At 42.8% G+C, this 21497-nt stretch overlaps 2 protein-coding genes across 2 annotated transcripts in view; both read right to left on the reverse strand.

The window, feature by feature from the left end:
• LOC108105534 (40S ribosomal protein S12, mitochondrial) overlaps window positions 1-21497 on the reverse strand; it is a 36566-nt gene that overhangs the window by 13750 nt on the left and 1319 nt on the right. Inside the window, exons 2-3 of the mRNA XM_041818475.1 lie at window positions 20968-21420; window positions 5531-5575 (exon numbers count right to left, since the gene is read on the reverse strand). Of these exons, the coding sequence (XP_041674409.1) occupies window positions 21050-21420 (371 nt within the window). The 3' untranslated portion in view covers window positions 5531-5575; window positions 20968-21049. The remainder of the gene's footprint in view (window positions 1-5530; window positions 5576-20967; window positions 21421-21497) is intronic.
• LOC108105533 (protein giant) lies at window positions 5857-7645 on the reverse strand. The gene is made up of 2 exons (XM_017212163.1): window positions 7462-7645; window positions 5857-7389 (listed from the first exon to the last, which is right to left on the reverse strand). The coding sequence occupies exons 1-2, from the start codon at window positions 7511-7513 to the stop codon at window positions 6092-6094; spliced, it is 1350 nt and encodes a 449-aa protein (XP_017067652.1). The 5' UTR covers window positions 7514-7645; the 3' UTR covers window positions 5857-6091.

Consider the following 21497-nt stretch of genomic DNA (forward strand, 5'->3'; position numbering starts at 1 on the left):
TTTAGCCGTTAAATCATCACTCGCCCCAACGAAATCAGAACAATACTGGTAAAAGTAGGTATAGGGGTTTACAAATTTGGTTGTTAGCTGCAAAGAACAGTCACTGTTTTAGCCGTGCGCCGTGTTTTGACAAAGTAAGAGCTAAGAAACGGCAACAAACCGGGATCTCTTCTGTATAAAAAAGGTTTTTTCAGCCTTTTAGCCGTTAAATCATCACTCGCCCCAACGAAATCAGAACAATACTGGTAAAAGTAGGTATAGGGGATTACAGCTTTCGTTGTTAGCTGCAAAGAACAGTCACTGTTTTAGCCGTGCGCCTTGTTTTGACAAAATGAGAGCTAAGAAACGGCAACAAACCGGGATTTCTTCTGTATAAAAAAGGTTTTTTCAGCCTTTTAGCCGTTAAATCATCACTCGCCCCAACGAAATCAGAACAATACTGGTAAAAGTAGGTATAGGGGTTTACAGTTTTGGTTGTTAGCTGCAAAGAACAGTCACTGTTTTAGCCGTGCGCCTTGTGTTGACAAAGTGAGAGCTAAGAAACGGCAACAAATCCGAAATCCATACTGTCAAAAGGCGTATTCATGATTTTGCCCACAAAAAAATCAGTTTTTTTGCTATAGCACAGCCAAAAATGGTCCAAATGGGGAATGTAATACCTCGTAGGACTCGTAATTTGATTGCTATGATTCCCAATTGATTTGCATTCAAATCTGGAAAACTTCATTTTGGGCATTTTTTAAAATTTTGATGATGGTACCCCTTATCGAAAATGCAAAATTTGGGCCAAAATTGATTTTCCCAAAATCAAAAAACGAGTGATAGGGATGGTAAATGTTGGTCGTTAGCAGCACAAAACAGTCGTTCTTTTGGCTGTGCGTCTTGTTTTGACCGAGATAGAGTAAAAAACCCCAAAATAATATTGCAAATTTCTATCAAGAACAGGGTTTTTGACATTTTAGCCATTAAATCAGCACTCGCTCCAACGAAATCAGAACAATACTGGTAAAAATAGGTATAGGGGTTCACAGCTTTGGTTGTTACCTGCAAAGAACAGTCACTGTTTTAGCCGTGCGCCTTGTTTTGACAAAGTGAGAGCTAAGAAACGGCAACAAACCGGGATCTCTTCTGTATAAAAAAGGTTTTTTCAGCCTTTTAGCCGTTAAATCATCACTCGCCCCAACGAAATCAGAACAATACTGGTAAAAGTAGGTATAGGGGTTTACAGTTTTGGTTGTTAGCTGCATAAAACAGTCACTGTTTTAGCCGTGCGCCTTGTGTTGACAAAGTGAGAGCTAAGAAACGGCAACAAACCGGGATCTCTTCTGTATAAAAAAGGTTTTTTCAGCCTTTTAGCCGTTAAATCATCACTCGCCCCAACGAAATCAGAACAATACTGGTAAAAGTAGGTATAGGGGTTTACAAATTTGGTTGTTAGCTGCAAAGAACAGTCACTGTTTTAGCCGTGCGCCTTGTGTTGACAAAGTGAGAGCTAAGAAACGGCAACAAATCCGAAATCCATACTGTCAAAAGGCGTATTCATGATTTTGCCCACAAAAAAATCAGTTTTTTTGCTATAGCACAGCCAAAAATGGTCCAAATGGGGAATGTAATACCTCGTAGGACTCGTAATTTGATTGCTATGATTCCCAATTGATTTGCATTCAAATCTGGAAAACTTCATTTTTGGGCATTTTTTAAAATTTTGATGATGGTACCCCTTATCGAAAATGCAAAATTTGGGCCAAAATTGATTTTCCCAAAATCAAAAAACGAGTGATAGGGATGGTAAATGTTGGTCGTTAGCAGCACAAAACAGTCGTTCTTTTGGCTGTGCGTCTTGTTTTGACCGAGATAGAGTAAAAAACCCCAAAATAATATTGCAAATTTCTATCAAGAACAGGGTTTTTGACATTTTAGCCATTAAATCAGCACTCGCTCCAACGAAATCAGAACAATACTGGTAAAAATAGGTATAGGGGTTCACAGCTTTGGTTGTTACCTGCAAAGAACAGTCACTGTTTTAGCCGTGCGCCTTGTTTTGACAAAGTGAGAGCTAAGAAACGGCAACAAACCGGGATCTCTTCTGTATAAAAAAGGTTTTTTCAGCCTTTTAGCCGTTAAATCATCACTCGCCCCAACGAAATCAGAACAATACTGCTAGAAGTGGGTATAGGCGTTTACAGTTTTGGTTGTTAGCTGCAAAGAACAGTCACTGTTTTAGCCGTGCGCCTTGTTTTGACAAAGTGAGAGCTAAGAAACGGCAACAAACCGGGATCTCTTCTGTATAAAAAAGGTTTTTTCAGCCTTTTAGCCATTAAATCTTCACTCGCCCCAACGAAATCAGAACAATACTGGTAAAAGTAGGTATAGGGGTTTACAGTTTTGGTTGTTAGCGGCAAAGAACAGTCACTGTTTTAGCCGTGCGCCTTGTTTTGACAAAGTGAGAGCTAAGAAACGGCAACAAACCGGGATCTCTTCTGTATAAAAAAGGTTTTTTCAGCCTTTTAGCCATTAAATCTTCACTCGCCCCAACGAAATCAGAACAATACTGGTAAAAGTAGGTATAGGGGTTTACAGTTTTGGTTGTTGGCTGCATAGAAAATTCACTGTTTTAGCCGTGCGCCTTGTTTTGACAAAGTAAGAGCTAAGAAACGGCAACAAACCGGGATCTCTTCTGTATAAAAAAGGTTTTTTCAGCCTTTTAGCCGTTTAATCATCACTCGCCCCAACGAAATCAGAACAATACTGGTAAAAGTAGGTATAGGGGTTTACAAATTTGGTTGTTAGCTGCAAAGAACAGTCACTGTTTTAGCCGTGCGCCTTGTGTTGACAAAGTGAGAGCTAAGAAACGGCAACAAATCCGAAATCCATACTGTCAAAAGGCGTATTCATGATTTTGCCCACAAAAAAATCAGTTTTTTGCTATAGCACAGCCAAAAAATGGTCCAAATGGGGAATGTAATACCTCGTAGGACTCGTAATTTGATTGCTATGATTCCCAATTGATTTGCATTCAAATCTGGAAAACTTCATTTTTGGGCATTTTTTAAAATTTTGATGATGGTACCCCTTATCGAAAATGCAAAATTTGGGCCAAAATTGATTTTCCCAAAATCAAAAAACGAGTGATAGGGATGGTAAATGTTGGTCGTTAGCAGCACAAAACAGTCGTTCTTTTGGCTGTGCGTCTTGTTTTGACCGAGATAGAGTAAAAAACCCCAAAATAATATTGCAAATTTCTATCAAGAACAGGGTTTTTGACATTTTAGCCATTAAATCAGCACTCGCCCCAACGAAATCAGAACAATACTGGTAAAAGTAGGTATAGGGGTTTACAGTTTTGGTTGTTGGCTGCATAGAAAATTCACTGTTTTAGCCGTGCGCCTTGTTTTGACAAAGTAAGAGCTAAGAAACGGCAACAAACCGGGATCTCTTCTGTATAAAGAAGGTTTTTTCAGCCTTTTAGCCATTAAATCATCACTCGCCCCAGCGAAATCAGAACAATACTGGTAAAAGTAGGTATAGGGGTTTACAGCTTTCGTTGTTAGCTGCAAAGAACAGTCACTGTTTTAGCCGTGCGCCTTGTTTTGACAAAGTGAGAGCTAAGAAACGGCAACAAACCGGGATCTCTTCTGTATAAAAAAGGTTTTTTCAGCCTTTTAGCCGTTAAATCATCACTCGCCCCAACGAAATCAGAACAATACTGGTAAAAGTAGGTATAGGGGTTTACAAATTTGGTTGTTAGCTGCAAAGAACAGTCACTGTTTTAGCCGTGCGCCTTGTTTTGACAAAGTGAGAGCTAAGAAACGGCAACAAACCGGGATCTCTTCTGTATAAAAAAGGTTTTTTCAGCCTTTTAGCCATTAAATCATCACTCGCCCCAACGAAATCAGAACAATACTGCTAGAAGTGGGTATAGGCGTTTACAGTTTTGGTTGTTAGCTGCAAAGAACAGTCACTGTTTTAGCCGTGCGCCTTGTTTTGACAAAGTGAGAGCTAAGAAACGGCAACAAACCGGGATCTCTTCTGTATAAAAAGGTTTTTTCAGCCTTTTAGCCATTAAATCTTCACTCGCCCCAACGAAATCAGAACAATACTGGTAAAAGTAGGTATAGGGGTTTACAGTTTTGGTTGTTAGCGGCAAAGAACAGTCACTGTTTTAGCCGTGCGCCTTGTTTTGACAAAGTGAGAGCTAAGAAACGGCAACAAACCGGGATCTCTTCTGTATAAAAAAGGTTTTTTCAGCCTTTTAGCCGTTAAATCATCACTCGCCCCAACGAAATCAGAACAATACTGGTAAAAGTAGGTATAGGGGTTTACAAATTTGGTTGTTAGCTGCAAAGAACAGTCACTGTTTTAGCCGTGCGCCTTGTTTTGACAAAGTGAGAGCTAAGAAACGGCAACAAACCGGGATCTCTTCTGTATAAAAAAGGTTTTTTCAGCCTTTTAGCCATTAAATCATCACTCGCCCCAACGAAATCAGAACAATACTGCTAGAAGTGGGTATAGGCGTTTACAGTTTTGGTTGTTAGCTGCAAAGAACAGTCACTGTTTTAGCCGTGCGCCTTGTTTTGACAAAGTGAGAGCTAAGAAACGGCAACAAACCGGGATCTCTTCTGTATAAAAAAGGTTTTTTCAGCCTTTTAGCCATTAAATCTTCACTCGCCCTAACGAAATCAGAATAATACTGGTAAAAGTAGGTATAGGGGTTTACAGTTTTGGTTGTTAGCTGCATAAAACAGTCACTGTTTTAGCCGTGCGCCTTGTGTTGACAAAGTGAGAGCTAAGAAACGGCAACAAACCGGGATCTCTTCTGTATAAAAAAGGTTTTTTCAGCCTTTTAGCCATTAAATCTTCACTCGCCCCAACGAAATCAGAACAATACTGGTAAAAGTAGGTATAGGGGTTTACAAATTTGGTTGTTAGCTGCAAAGAACAGTCACTGTTTTAGCCGTGCGCCTTGTTTTGACAAAGTGAGAGCTAAGAAACGGCAACAAACCGGGATCTCTTCTGTATAAAAAAGGTTTTTTCAGCCTTTTAGCCATTAAATCATCACTCGCCCCAACGAAATCAGAACAATACTGCTAGAAGTGGGTATAGGCGTTTACAGTTTTGGTTGTTAGCTGCAAAGAACAGTCACTGTTTTAGCCGTGCGCCTTGAGTTGACAAAGTGAGAGCTAAGAAACGGCAACAAACCGGGATCTCTTCTGTATAAAAAAGGTTTTTTCAGCCTTTTAGCCATTAAATCATCACTCGCCCTAACGAAATCAGAACAATACTGGTAGAAGAAGGTATAGGGGTTTACAGTGTTGGTTGTTAGCTGCATAAAACAGTCACTGTTTTAGCCGTGCGTTAGTTAGAGCTAAGAAACGCTACAAAAATCAGTTTTTTACAGAGTAAATTGCATTATTTTTGCCAATTTTCAAAAGAAAAATGCCGATGTTATCGAAAATTTGTTAATTTCATTTTTCTCCTGAATTATGGTATATAACTAAACCAATATTGGTCTAAATATGGAATGACATACCTCAACGCATCCGTTTTCTAATTCCTGGTCAATCTGCATTCAAACCTGTAAAAGAAACATTTTTTTGTTTAATCAAAAATGCGAAATTTGTTTTATATTGACAAATGACAGTATTTTGCCATAACTTGTATATGAAATGTTGGGATGGTAATTTAGTTTTGAATCGATTAGCATTTAAAAAGATTTTGCGGTTCTAATCTAAAGATAATAAATATGAATTGAAAAATACCGATTAAGGTTTTTATTTATAATTTATTTTGAAATTTATTTCTTAGAGTTATGAAAAAAATGACTTACTAGGCAAATACTAAGAGCTATCTGGGACTTCTACATCTATAGGCGATTCGATTGATTAGATAACTGGTGAGATTGCGAGATGCACTTATAGCTAACACATTTTACAAATATATCGTATACTCCAAGGACTTACAGTACTTAAATGCGAGTGTAAAAAAAAAAAAGAAATTTGAGCCCCCTAAACTATTCACAGATAAGCTGACCCAAAAATAGGATCTACGATTCGGATCTTCGCGTTCAACGCATCAAGAGAGGAATGGACTTTTAGGCGGTGGTTACTTTGGCAGAGGTGAAGGCGGCCAATTGGGCTTTGAGGGCATCAATTTGGCACAGCAGTTCAATGTTCTGGCGCTCCAGATAGGCGGCCCTAATGGCGATCTCATCCTCCTTGATGCGGCGACGATCGCGGGACTTCTTGGCTGCGGCGTTGTTCTTACGGCGTCTCTCGTAGTAAGCGGCATCCTTCACCTGGCTGCCCGAATTGACCCCAGAGTTGACACCAGTGGTGTTGGCCAAATTGGTGGAGTTGCTGGTGGAGGATTTTCCCTCGAAGTTGCCCGCCTGGGAATCGCAGTCGCTGGACTCCTCCGCCGCAGCACGATCCTCGCTTTCGCTATTGTTGTTCGAGGAGCTGCCTTCGTTGACGGAGCCGCTCCTTGAGTTTGTCCTTCGCATTTTGGGATTGGTCACGGTGCGTGATCCTCCGTTGGAGCTCCTGATTTGCTCGAGAACCCTCTTTCGGTATTCTGTGTAGCGCTCCACTCGCGGATTATCCAGAAGGACATCGGTGGCTGCGAAATTGGCAGCTATGACCAAAGGATCCCGGGGAAAGGCCTTAAAGGGACGAGTATTCTTGCTTGCATCCCCACTGCTGGATGTGGTTGGTGTGGTGGCCTCAACAGCCGGAGATTGGGGATTCTCCATGACATCTATTTGCATAGTGCTGGCATTGCTTGCGGGTCTCGGTGAGTTGGTCGATGAAGCAGCAGCAGCTGCGGCAGCTGCAGCAGAAGCGGCAGCAAAGGTCTGTAGGAGGCTAGCGGTGGGTGTGACCTTTGGTGGGGCAGCAGTCGGAGTGGCTTGCTCCTGCTTAATGTTGTTGTAGTAAAAAGCGGGATACAGGGAGGCCAATTGTTGCTGCTGCTGATGTTGCTGCTGTTGCTGTTGCTGTTGCATCTGGGCGGCATACAGAAGATTGCTGGTGGGCGAGGCAGAGGGCGAACCACTGCCATAGCTGTAGCTGGTCTGATAGGGTGATGGAGTCTTCCTGGGCGTTTCAACGCTGTCGCATCGCCGTGAAAGATCTAAAACCTCAGCAGAGGATGCCTGTTGCTGATGCTGCTGCTGTTGCAGTTGCTGATGTTGCTGTTGCTGTTGCTGCTGGCTGAGTGCAGCTCCTAGCAACTGCTGCTGGTAGGCATATGCCGCATAGAGATCCATTTTAGGCAAGCCCAAGGATCCCTGAACCGGCAATTGGCTGTGCGGCAAGTGGTGCAGTGATTGCTGCTGGTGATGCGTCTGGTGGTGCTGATACTGATGGTGGTGCATCAACGGCTTGCGATCTATAGGATCAGGAGAGAGAAGACTGGTTAGTTTGCTGATCGAAGAGAGTCCAAGGGGCGTGGTTAATTTACCATTCTTGAGATCGAAGAACTGCCCGGCGATGAGTTTCTCGTGCATTAGCATGATGTATGTTTCTGGGTTTAATCCAACTGATTGATGATTATATAGATTGGTCTAGCTATGTTCTTGCTATATCTTCACGCTGACGATGTCGAACGCAAACTGATTTCCTCTCGCCGATACCCCCTGAATTTATACCCAAAATCCGGAGGCTGCGCCGACGCTTCATTCAGATGTAAATGGCGGACACGAGCGAGCACCCGAAGCGGTACGAGGCAGGTAGGCGGTACAAAGGGCAAAGGGGTGATTCTGTTCCTGTCCCACTCTCATCTATTGCCATCTCTGTCTAGCCGCCTTCGAAAGGGTTTTACGAGGGTGCGACTGCCCCTTTCTCCTCCTTTGGTTTTCGCAAAAATCTTAGCTCTTTGTACGATTGTTACTTCGCCATTTAGCGTAATTTACCAAAAAAAAAAAAAAAAAAAGAAAGAGTTTTCGAAATTTTTTATTCCATTAGTTCTTGGGAAAGGATATGGTTTTTTCCGCGGCTTTAGTGGTATTCAATGAGGAAAAGCAGGGAAACTTATGTCGCCTTTGACGTGATTTACATTTTGTTTTCAAGGAATCGGCTCTGCGCTAGTGCTTAGTACAAGAACTAGCTGAAGATATAAATGTAACAGCAATGTCTTTTGTGAATAAATCAACATATTTCCTTATAACTCTTTTTCATCTGAGTATAGATCAATCATTATGATACGTCCAAAGTTTCCAGAATACTCCTCAAGTTGAAGTCCCTTTAAAGTAGCATCCATAAACTAGGGCAATATCATACATTTCTGTCCAGAAAGAAAGCCACTGGCTCTAGAGGACTATGCAGAACTCGGACTGTAGATGATAGATGCACAATGTTTAAGGGTTGCGAATTCTAAATCCGTTTGTTTTGCGCTTTTGTCTGGAAATCCTTTTGCTGACCAGCCCATCCAAAATCTGCATCGCTGGATTGTGCGTGACAAATTATGGAAATTAGGCCGAGTTCTGGCGTTTCTGCAGTTTTCCGCTTCTTTCGTCTGTCGTAATTCGCATCCTTTTCGCATTTTCGTAACGGAGAGTTGCGTTCCCCGAATCCGGCCAAGGACACTCGCCAGTCTGGCCATTTGATTCATGACGCCGCCACCTAGAGGATCAAGAGTCTAGGAACATTGCGACAAGTGTCCGTGATGTTGACAATTTCTTGTTTATCCCTCCTCTCAAACATCATGGCTGCATTATCCTTTATACCTTTGGCTTCCGCTGTGGCGTGGGACCCTCCACAACTTGTTTGCCTTTACTTAACTGTTTAATCTAACGGTCACCTTGATGGCGAACGGAAGTGGCTTACAGTGAAAAGTTGGCGTAGCATCCATGGGAAACAAATCGGCAGGAAACTTACTTATGTTTTTTCAGTATATATTCACAAAGTACACGTAGTCGCACAGCTCATAAAGTCAATAACACTATTTTGTATTCATTTTTTCGATTTCATTAGACTCTCACATCCACCTTGTCTAATTTTCATTCATTCACTTTTTACAGCTCTCCATTCAGTCGGATATTGCAAATAAAAAGAGGGATCGATCCAGTAATCAGTAAAAAAAACCGCGAACTTATCCACTAATCCGTGCGCTAATCCAACCGTAAAAATGGTGGATTAAACTAAAACTCGGCCCCGTCCTCGTCCTCGTCATTGAGCCGATCGTTTACCTGAGATCCCTACGCTCGAAAACATATCCTAGCCATATAACCAGGCCCTACTGATCCCGAACAGATACCATAAAAAGTCGCGGCCAGAGTCGAAGCCAAAGAGTTGGCCAATTTCCCTGTAAAAACCAGGTTCAGCGAAAAAAAAAAAACTTAAAAAACAGAGACCATAAAACCATATATTCATATATTCCGACTGCTGTTGCTTCGTTATAATGAGCTCCGAACCAAAGATGCAATATTTGTGCAATCCTTTGAGTGGTGACCTTGGGCGCGTTTTTTACGGAATCTTCTACCTGATTCCCGAACGGGTTGCCCACCCACTTTATGGTTTTAACTATTGCCTAAAAAACAGCCAGAGTTTTATTGCATAATGGACGCTTCGTGCGAAAAGGCCTCGTTCCGAACCCGTATCCGCGATCTCCGGAGACCGCTGCCGTTTTTTAAGGTGCCATAAACTTAAGTTTCTGGACATCGGCGGTCCGTAAAAAAAGGGTTCTCTCCTCTGTCCATTGTGCCCGCGATTTTTATATTGGTTCGCTGCTAGGCGACACAAAGAAAATCAGCGACTAATTGACTGAAAGGGGTTTCGCCGTATATGGCCCGCCCGAAAAGGGTGAGGGGAGTGTTTTAAATATGGATTCGGGGAATCAACGTTAACTCCTTTCGCGGTCCTTTGTTTTAATGGGTTAACAGCCGCATATCGGAATCCATAATTTCAAACGGGCCTTACATGTCGTAAAACCAAATTGAAAACAACGTAACGACTCTTAGGAGTGCCATTTTCTTTCTTCGAAATGTTATTCTCGTTTTTCACATGGACAAATGCATTTTTTGCCATTTTATCCCTAAAAACCTAAGAGTCCTGCAATCATATTATCTAGATTCCCTCTCTATCGTATATTAGGTTCTTGTAATGAAGAGTAACTTAAGAGAGTTGCAACCGTCCTGGAGAAAACCGAACAAGAAACAACTTCCTGTAAGGTCCGTTCTTCCATCACAATTGATAAAGTGGGACTGCTTTCAAATGTATGATTAGTTTTGCCGTACGTAATTCAGTTAATTTTCGGCCACGATGGCCGCCTAAGCCCATCAGGAAAGGCATTTCGGCTCGTCTATATCCCTATATCCTACGATGCTATGCTAATGAGGAAGTAAGTAGTCGGTCGGCGAGGAAGTGAACGGGGATTACACGTGCTCCTCGGTAGGACAAAGGAACCTCTCTTCACGCTGCACAGTGTTTGGGCTAAGCGAAAAAGACTAACTAGGATTGAGAAAGAAGGATCGAGGACCATGGATCACTTGTTTGTTTTCCTTGGCATATGCAAAGTGCACACTTGCCGAGGATAATGGGAACGGGCATTGCTCAGGTTGGATGTTTCTGAGGATTTACTTCGGCCACTTCCGCAAACGGAAGTGCACAGCACAGCAAAAAGATCCCCCGACTAAAAAGACACAAGTTAAGTACTCAAAAGGAACCCACAATGGCCATAGCTTCCGTCGTCAAATCCTTTGGCTAATTGTTATCCTATGGCTCCTAATCCTACGTCCAGCAAAAGGCTGCTCAATTATGGCATCCTTTAATTGAGAGACGTCGAGCCGCTTCAAATAGAGTCCTTCATTCATTTCTGACCATCGAAGCGAAAAGATCTCGAACAAATCTCAATTCCGGAATACGGAATCCGAAATCCAAAGTCCGGCATCCAGAGTCTAAAGCAGTATTGCATTACTATGCCAATTAGTGCGGTTTTGATTACCCAAATGGCATTTGCCTGGAGACTCGGATAGGTTCTTGGTTCGCTTATCAAGCGAACCTCATCTTCTAAAATGGGGCGACAGCAAGTCTATCGAATTACTATCTGAAGTTTGCCTGGGCCAAACACATGCCAGCTCACAGACTTTAAATATTCAAATATTGAAATTCCAATACCTAACATTAAAATGCCAAACACGGCTGGCGGGGGCGTGATAAGTTCAAGGTTCTAAGTCAAGATTAGGGGTGATCGATGGGTCGATCGAAGGGGAGACCCCACACAACAGTAATAATAAAGCCATATAATGTTCGTCAAATCACCGTACAAAGAGCTCGACTGCCGAAGTGCTATTTAAATGGGCAAAACTAACTTGCTACTTCCTTACGCCATCATTGTGACTGTTGTCCTGTTGTCAGGATCTCACGAAAATAGCCAGGATACAGGGGATCGAGGGGTGTGTCCGTGTCAACGCCCATCGCCAACGGAAAATGAAAATACTCGGGTTGGGAAAATACTCGCACACACACAAGACAACCAAAAGAAAGCAATCCAAAGAAAGCCACATTTTACGGCTGATTTCAGTGTGGGAGATCACTTCTTACACTGAGTGAAAACTCCAGAGAGAATATATCAAAGAAAGTGGTTTTTACGAACTATAAAAAAATAAAACAGTTATCACTTTAGCTCGCTTTGAAATGCTCGTAGAATAGGTACATGATTTTTCATAGTGCATGGCTATACTGCTGCTCGATTGCAGGGTATTTGCCGCTGATGGAATATTCATTTTGCATGCATCATTCGCTTTGATGAACTGTCAACGTTTAGGCCATTGTTCGAAGACTCAGATCCGCATTCGGTATCTATTTGTGTGAGAACCGCTTGGGGTACAGTTATGTGCGGATAATGTGAGACATTTCAAATAACTCGGCACGCCGGCCCTTATTCCCAATAATCCCCTTTCATTGCTCACTTAATTTTATGCATTTTACTGTTGATTAGCTGCCACATATTCCATTGTCAGTCAGCGAACGGGGACCGTTAGGGGTTTTTCTGGAGTTAATCAAACTGCCGGGTCGCAGAGCCCCCATAAAAAGAGTTGCGATCGAGGCTCACGACTCTTTTATTTTCTCGGGCCCACTCAATCTATCAATCGGCCCTTGAAATTTTCACACCTTTTTGCGGTAGCGTCCTTTCTGCTTCACTCCTTTTTGTTTCATTGTTTGGTTCCGGGGCAAAGCCGCCTACGAAACCCCGTTAGAATGGCTACTGTCAGCCCCCTCTTCCTTTCCAGATAACAGTTTACAGTTCGGAGCCCAAGATCCCAGATCATATTGTTGGCCAGGACAATTGCTGTCAAAATGCCATTGCAGCGGTTTGCGGATTTGGCCGTCCTGGTAATTGTGTCAATTGTCAGTTCGCACCATCTCTTAACTCCCATCAGCATATAAAGCATATCCATCCAACACGATCTCCCTGCGGAACGGATGCTGCCCAGATACAATCGAAATCGGACGAAAAACGGGAAATCCTGGAACGGAGAACGGAACTAAACGGTCCTAAGCCCTATTCCGCATAACTCTTTCATGGAGTGACTCCTGGCCAGCTCGTAATATGAGCATTTAACCCTGTAAAGTCTTCGTCCCGGCCACACCCATTGTATCCGAGTTCCGTTCTGTTCTGTTCTGTTCTGATCTGATCTCTTCTTGAGAGCCATATTTGCCTTTTGCCTCGAGTTTTTTCACATGAAACTAAAAACGACCAAGCCATAAATCCATGAGATTAAACGGTCTTTAAGCCTTTTGTGCTCACAGTTTTGTAGGTGGCAAAATGTGCCATTGTCCCCAGTTCTGACAAAATTATGGACTAGCATATCATTTCATAATTTTCATTTTCATCTTCAAGAATGCATTTTTTGCTTCTCGGAAGAAAAACACAAATATTTTTGGAAGCTCTGTGGGCAGGAGTTTTCCCAATGATCCGACAGGTGACCAGGTATAGCTCTCTCGATCTTCCAAGCTAATCCTGACTATCTGGCTGCCTCAAGTTAATCTCGCATAAGATTGCGTGTTCCGAGCCGCGTAATCCCCCTGAAGACAAGTGCCCAGATCCTGCAAGATCTCCACTTTTAAGCCGGGAATGGATTCAACATGACTTGACTAACTGTCGAGCTCAACAGACAGATTTCCCTGACGTTACACAACGTCATCCAAAACAATCACAAAAGGTAAACGCATTTTTCTGGGGACTACAAATATGAACTTTTAGTTCAGTTAGCAAAAACTATGCGACCTTAGTCTATACTCGTAAAACCGATAGGTGTATAACTGTGATTTGACCCCGCCAATGATTAACTTCGTTCTTAAAGAGCTGCGTCTCACATCTATGAAAAAGTATAGAAGTTTATAGTAGATAGATAGATAAGTAGAACTTTTTCCTATCACGAAGTTGTTCCATCACCGTATTACGTTACATCCTCCATTGCCAAGTATTGCGCCATTTTGGTGGCCCTATAACGAAATTCAAGACTCTCCCAAACTCCGGGACTCGCAATAAAGTAGAGCCCTGTGAGTCAACCAATCAGAGGCAAAAACCACAGCTGGAAGGGATTTCGGAAAACCACCACCGCAGCGACTTCATTTTGTCCGTCTGGTGGGAAACGGGTTCTCTAGGCAATGAATCCCCGGCAACTTCATTAAAGCCAGAAGATATAGGCACAGAGATATTGAGAGGTGGGGGATGCGGTGGATGGAGACAGTGGGTGACGGGTCCAGAGATCCAGGGCTTAGGGAAAATGTGACAGCTGTGCCAGCTGACCCAGTCCATTGTCCATTGTGTCCATCCGGAGGCGAGGGAGTCTCTTGCATTTAATAAATAAATAGCAGGCGACAGACAGACAGCATCGGGGGCATTTTCATTATCGCAAACGAAAGGGTTCTGCGTCGAGTCGGGCGGGAAAGCCCTTTTCCGACTTACTTTCCCTGGCGGTTGCTTAATGATAACAAAAACCGGATGTCGTTGGGTTGATTACAAGTGGTTGCTCTCTGGGATTTTTGCGGGTCAGCCGTAATGCTGACCGCTGTTTTGGTCACTTTTGGCAATTTCCTACAATTGTTGTCTCAACCCTTCTTTCACTTTTTTTCTCTTTTTGGGACGCAGCAGGGTGGATGACTGGAGTTTGGGGTGGTTTGGAGTTTTGGGGACGGACACCCACTCCATCAATTTGGCGCGTTGACACATTTATTGGGAGTCAGTGAAATTAGTTTTTGGTTGTGTGCGTTGCGCCCCAGCTCCTAACTAAATCGATTTGGTGACCACCACCTGCCCCACTCCATAGAGAAATCCTCTGTCATTGATACTGGGTCTGTTTTGACAATAAGTCGGGGAAACTTGAGAACATTTGTGCCTTGGCGTAGCAATATTATAAGATTATCTGGCCAGCCAACCTCAAATTTGTGGCCAGACAAGTGGAAACGATGCGAAGAAAGCAGATCACTTCCTGTCTTACCCTTCGCCGATTATCTTTTTGTCATTATCGAGGGCTATTTGCCAAATAGAGATCATCGGAGCGTAGAAAAGAGTTCTTCTTCCTGGGAACTGACCCGCTGTCCCCCGGAATCCTTTTCTCTACCAAACCGTATATAAATATCTATCGCGTTTATTGTCTCGCATGTCAGCGGAGACCATTAGCCAGGGTTTTCCAACAAATCCTCAGACACAAAGGGGGAACACTCACATATGCCACGCCATCTTAGCTCGGCGTTCTAAACTCAAAAACTCAAAACTCCTAATGATCATCGGTTCCGGTTGATCCTTGGATGCCCCAGCATACAATTTGCCACAAGTTGCCGTGATTAATTAACTCGAATGGCATTTGCATTTCCATTGCCGTGGCTCATGTTGCGTTCTTGTTCGAATTGTTGGGACTGTTCAAGTAATTTGAGGCTCTAAATTTTTCGACGCATAATTAGGAAAGGACTCGGTTGGAAGGACTAAGGACCGCTGGCTGTGGAATTATTTCGGTACACGAGCCACACGACTTTCCTTCACTAATTGTTAACTGGAACGATTCAATGGAACTGCTGGAAGAAAGTTCCTCAACAGCCTCCTGCCACGAAGCCTGCAGTCGATCCTTTCTCTTGGAGTGTGGCAAACGAGGTGATTTTGGGATATGCTGTTAGTAAAGCTAATTGCTCAAATTTGTAGACTTTTGGCTAATTGTTAGCAGATTATTAGTTTTAAATCAGTCAGAAAAAGCGAGTTCCTTAAGGTTGGGTTATCGTTATAATGAAAATTATGGCCAAATATGATCTTCATAAGTGAAGTTAAAATCATAGTACCAAAATTGCGATGGATACATGGGGTTTTGGAAGTGCTTGCCATTCTTCAGCTTTCCTTTGGTCACATCCCAAAGGAAATTGAGGGAACCGCCACAGAAATTGAGCATTTAAAGAGCCACACGAGCCAAGCGACAGTTCGCCTTCCATTGTTGGTTAATTTATCAAAGATGCAAAAACAGCCAACTCATGCTTAAGTGGAAGGCTGCCTAATGAGCGTGTTCAGTGGTCTTTTTTCAGTGTCCAGGTTTAGTGTTCACTGTTCTGTATTCACTGTGTTCAATGTCCAGTGTGGTCAGCAGCTGGAAATCGAACACATGTGGCTCATGCCCATGTCCAGTGAAAGGATTCGACTTCGGATCCTGGATTTTGGAATCGGGACTTGGAATATAGCAGAGTAAACACACGCCGCACATCCTCATTAATCTCGAGGGGGCGTAGATCGGAGTTAGGAATGGGAATGGGTATGAGGTTGAGGATGAAAATGAGACTGAGAATGGGACTTGAATTGGTTGAGGGATCGAAATTGCTCTGCCTCTAATACACAACATATTGCAACTTTCTGTCGGGGAAACGCGACTCGAAATCCATTTCGATGGCTTGACTTGCGTTTTTGTTATTCCAGCATCAATGGCGAGTTAGTTCGACTTCCCAGCCCCGGAATGGAATCCAACCAAAATATAATAAGTGGGCACGTGTTTCTGCTTGGTCAACGGGGCATACAAACGATTTGTTTTTCTACGGCCAACAGGCCCTTGGGCCTCGTCTGGGGTTTGTTTTTACACATAAATATTTGTTTTTATTTGCTTAAGCATTGAATTTGTGTCGTCTTCTAGGGAACGCACACACCATAGCCATGACCACACCACAAGCCACCTAAGAATCCTTCTACAGGCGCCAATGGAAGGCCGCTTAAGCCTTTACAGCTGCCCCGCGGAAGGAAAGTCGGAGTGAGTTAAGCAGCCTATGCCAAAAAGCCATCCAACATGCTGTAAATGATTTCAGCAACTTAACAAGCACAATTTAGCACTAATAAAAGTGATCAATATCTGTTTGATATGGCAAAAGCGGCCAATAGCCGATCAGAGCATGGTTTTAAGAGATTTTCTTTATGAATTGCACAAGCTAATTGATTGGGAAATGGGACAACGAGATGGGCTTCACTGCACAGGCATGGAACAGCGTTTTCGCTCTGGATTACACTAATTTTTAAATGGAATTGAAGTACGCTCGGTTCACACATAGCTGATCTGCTCTGAATTGCAGAACATAAGACTCCAGGTCTAGAATTTTGAGCTGTGGGCGTGTGCGGGACATGGATTTCACACACCGATCTCAGGAGGATCCTGGAACGATCCTTTTGCAGCATGACGAAAGGTAAATTTGTAAACAATTGTGCTAATTAAGCCAGCCCAATAAAAATCGGCTCACGGAGGCTTGAGAGGCCGAGTGGCCTGAGATCTCCCGGGGAGATCCAGGCGAGCACTTGAACTAAATCCGGTAGCTTAAACGAGTTAAAGGAACTTGAACGGAACTTAATCCCATAAATTTGGGAAAAATACAATTTTAATCAGGTTAATTCGTGTGTAGCGCGACTGTTGCATGGTTTCGGGATCTGGGCCATCGGATCAGTAGTCAGGTAGTCGGGCCAAGCGAAAGGATTAGGCCTCTGGATCTCGGGGATTTAGCGCAAACAGAGGTGAGTCCCGAACAGGCCCACCTTCGCCCTCCGTCTCTCCTGCCTTCCTGCGACATTTTAATTTAATCTCAGATTACGAGCGAAGGAGGAGATCGCGGGACGGGATCAGTCCACAGTCCACCAGATTAGGCCACTCCGCCTGCTCGTATATTGCCAAATAATGCTCGAGCTCAAGGGGCCAGTTCGATTGCAAAAGTTTCACGTAAATCCGTAAGATTAGATGTCTAGATCCCCAGATTTCCATATTCCCTCCCGCGCTTAGCCCAATTGTTAGGTCAATTGCAAAATCACTTGAGCGAGGATTGGGAAACTGGGTCATCGAGAGGTAGGCTTTAGTACTAGGTAGATCTGGGAAGCCACTGGTCATGCCCACTAAAGCTAGCAGTGCCTCCGATGATCCCATTTCCTGATCCCCACAGAAGTCCAGAGAGTAGTCTGCTGGACTAGCTCTTTTGACTTTCGAATCCATGGGAAGACTAAGAAACATAGCTATGCTTATGTGTTCCAACCTCCGATTTAAAATATATAAATAAATGAACTTATAAAAATAATCATCCTTTATGCCCTTTTTCCCTTTATGAAGTTCAATTGAGAATATATCTAAAATGCTAACTAAATCAAATTATGGTAAACTTATGATGGGCTCTTAATATTAAGAAAGGCTACTTAAGCCATTCTTAGAATTCAAACAAACATAAACCAATATCAAAGCATATTATTTTGCCAGGCCACAAAATTAGTTGGAAAAACTCCAATAAATATTTTCCGAATATTAAATATCAAAACTCACGATCACGGCGGCCACGTGCTGATCATGCGCTGGCTGAAAAGGATTGTCAATCGGTCGTGACGCCCCAAAAGGGAAGGGATTAGGAGTCATGAGTAAACACATTCTGATCACTAGGATCTCTGGCGATATGTCAACACAGATCGAAAAGAGTTGAGACTGCGGTCCTGGCAAATCAGATGCGATTTGCGATCGCCTTGGGGTTGAAATATGAAAATAGGGGACGATCAGCATGGGGATCGCGAATCCTGATTGACATTTTGGCCATATCACCTGGCGACAAAAGTGTGTCCTTTTTCTCGCCTGTGATTGGAGTGTGCTCTGCACGTGGGCAAATGACACACATTCCGGGATCGCAGGAGAGCGAGAAGAAAGATCGTCCTTTGTGTGGTTTGGCCCGCCCGTCGTTTGTTGCTGCTTCTCCTTCTATTTTTTTCTCCCGTTTTTTGTCAGTTTGATCTCTTTAGGGAGATATATTCGGCTCTCGCCTTTTTCTACAATCGATTACAGGAAAATGATGATGTTTCCAAAGGATAATCTCGGTTGCAACATCTAGGATTTGTCTGGCGTTGGGTTATGCATCATTATTTGACTCACACTTGACATCTCGATTGTTTAAAAAGAAAGAGAATAAAGACCAAGGCAACAAGATGCCAATTAGGCTCTTCTTTTTTTTGCGATCTTAAGAAGATCAATGCAGAATCTGAGGATCACGAATCCCTGGGGTATAGAGCTTAGCTGAAACCATTTTTATCGCGAAACGGGCACTATATTTGGCTTGGATTCAGCCATTTGGCAGCGCCATTTTGTTTCGTGGTTACGAGATTCACATCATGCAAGGGTTGCAGAGGGTTGCAGGGCTGTGAGTATCATCAGCTAGGGGTGGTAGCCATCAACCCCTTGCCACCCAACCCCCGAGAAGTCGTCGAACACGTGTCCATGATTAAATAAAATGTTTGGCAATTCGTCTAGTCAAACTCTAGTGACTCTGCCACCCTATCTAGACTTCCATTCCCATTAAAAGAAAGAGTAAAAACAATCGGGGAAGTGACGGCATCAATTGGATGTGGGTTTGCCAATTCCAATCCCACGTAGCTGATAAAGCCTCTGGCCACATAACTGACCAGAAACGCAGAAATAAAAGGAGTTATCATTCAATACGCATGAGGGAAATCAATAAATGCAGGGTTCATTTTGCCTAGCCTCAGCTTTCCTATAGAGGAAATTCTGTTAAAATCTTAAGTCTTCCATCTTGATAAACATTAAATAAGCCTCGTACTACGTATGTTCAATTTGTTATTTCCCATTCGTAAGCCTAAGTACTCGAATTGGGAATTATTCAAAAAATATTTGTCAAATTTCCTTGAAGCTAAGCCGAAATCAAAGTGAGGATAACAACTTTTAAATGTCGTTTTTCCCAGATGTTTTGCCAATTCATTTTGGCCAAGCCACAGACGTGTGAACGCCTCGATGATTGGCCAATAATGCATGAGTCTTCAAGTCATTTTTCATTTGCCAAATTTTACAGTTAACACGAAGGACAAAAGGAGCTGAAGAAAAAGCAGCTAATATCCTTCGACGATTCAACGGAAGCAGGACTCGTATGTGTTTTTTCTGGACACTGGACAATGACGTTTTTATTGATAAAAATTATGCACGCCGGCAAACAAAGGCGAGTCCCAAAAATGTTGGACAACTTGACTCAGCAGAAAAAAGCGAAGACGAACGATTCGGGGACAAGGGACCTGCTGTCATAATGGCTCAATCAGGCAGCAGGACTAAGGATATGCGTATGCGGACCGGACTAACGGTACACCCATGGTCCTGGTTTACTGGTTTTCTGGCATTCTGTTGACACAATGTCTGGCGGACAGAGGAAACAGGATTGCTGTGGTCACCAAAATGTCATTCCTTCAAGGATGTGGAAAAAAGGACATCTACATGGCGACAGCCTCGATGTCGGCTTACATAAAAAGGGTCTTTCAGTGTATTTGCCTAACTGATTCTGCGACTATGTTTGTGAGCGGATGGGTTAACGGTGAATCCTGCGCAGGACACTCTCGAATTGACTTTGAAATCGACCGACATTGTGGACTAAGAAGTGTCAGAGATGTTCTTCTTATATAGATATAACAGTACAATATCCATATTCTTTTAAATTATACCGAAAAATTATATGATTTGTCCCTATATAAAGAACCTACTTATTTTCCTTTGACCTAGACAAGCTTTATAGAGCGAGAATTTAGAGATGACTAAGAATTGTTAGAGTGACGCTAGCAAAGAATATATATAAGGTGCTCTATCGTGTTCAGAAGCTTCTCACAGCATCTCAACTTATTCAGCACTTATATAAACTTTTGAGGTCAAATTATTATACATTTAAGAGAATATTCTGGCAGTCTTTTAAGATTTAAAACATAACTTAAGATTATTTCATAGCTACCCAACGAATGTATTAAATTCCTCATACGATACAAATTAACAGAGCGCCGCGTGCATCCTATAGTTTATCTAACTTATGCTCAATCAAATATTGCCAGAAATCTTGGGCTTATAAATAATCCGACATCTGGTTATTAGTGTATTTAATAGAATATAGTAGGTTTATTTATGAAGATCTACCAAGTAATTTGAAATTAATAGATAGAGATGATGTTCAGCAATGGCAACGGGGGCCTTCAGCTCGATAATATAGTAGATAAATATCATAGAAACTGGCACAAATATTTTGAGTGCTTATTATTTAATTGTCGTTAATAGTTTTAGGCGGACGATTTAACGATTTACGTTTTACTTCTTCCGCTGCGAAGCATTTTTAAAAACTCAATTTCTTTAGTCAATTGTCAGCAGTCAGCCAGCAGGATGCCCAAAAGAGAACCAACTACTTTCCGGATTTTCTATTGAAATTTACAACTGTGAAGAGTGGGCGGATTGGAGAGACGCCCATTTCAGCTAACGATTATTTGGCAGAAAATTTGCCAATTCTGTTAAAAAGCAAACAGGATTCTGGCAAAAGGATTTGCCAGCTAAAGCGTAAAATGCCGTTTAAAACCTTTTTCCCCTGAGGACCTTAGCTATTCTTAGGTAAAGATGACGCGACGCCCTGTTGACTTAAGATTACGAGGATTCAGCCAACCGGAGAATCGCTACATGGCAGTTGATCCTATGCCTATGCACTTGTTGCTACTTGTATACTAACCACTAACCTGCACAAATCCGTAAAGAAACAGCCGTTTTTTGATTGTTGAGTTATGCATTTGAACAATGTGTATATGAAGCGATATATGACTATTGGCCCTTCTTGATGACGTGCGCCAGGTCGTAAACTCCGCGCACAGCCTTCAGCTTGACTCCGGGAACATCCTGCAGACGACCCACGCGGCAAAGGACTATGTTGTGCTCCTGTAGGTTATGCCCAATGCCGGGGATGTAGGCAACCATCTCCTTGCCAGTAGAGAGCCGGACCAAGACGCACTTGCGGTTGGCAGAGTTGGGCTTCTTGGGCTTTTTGATCAGTGTCTTCAGAACAACGCCCTTGGCAAAGGGTTTACCATCGAGAGGCTGGCGAGGTGGTCGCGTCTTAACGTGCGGTCCACTGCGATGCATCTGCTGCAACGAGGCCATTCCGCGGACAGCGGTCTCAAAGCTGCTCTGGATGGCTACAAAAGAAGAATGGATAGGTTAGATTTTTAAGCAAACAAATATGTTTCTTATTTTATGGTATTTCTGAACTCCT

Source organism: Drosophila eugracilis, unplaced genomic scaffold (genome assembly GCF_018153835.1).
Source record: "Drosophila eugracilis isolate 14026-0451.02 unplaced genomic scaffold, ASM1815383v1 contig_2167, whole genome shotgun sequence".
Classification (NCBI taxonomy): domain Eukaryota; kingdom Metazoa; phylum Arthropoda; class Insecta; order Diptera; family Drosophilidae; genus Drosophila; species Drosophila eugracilis.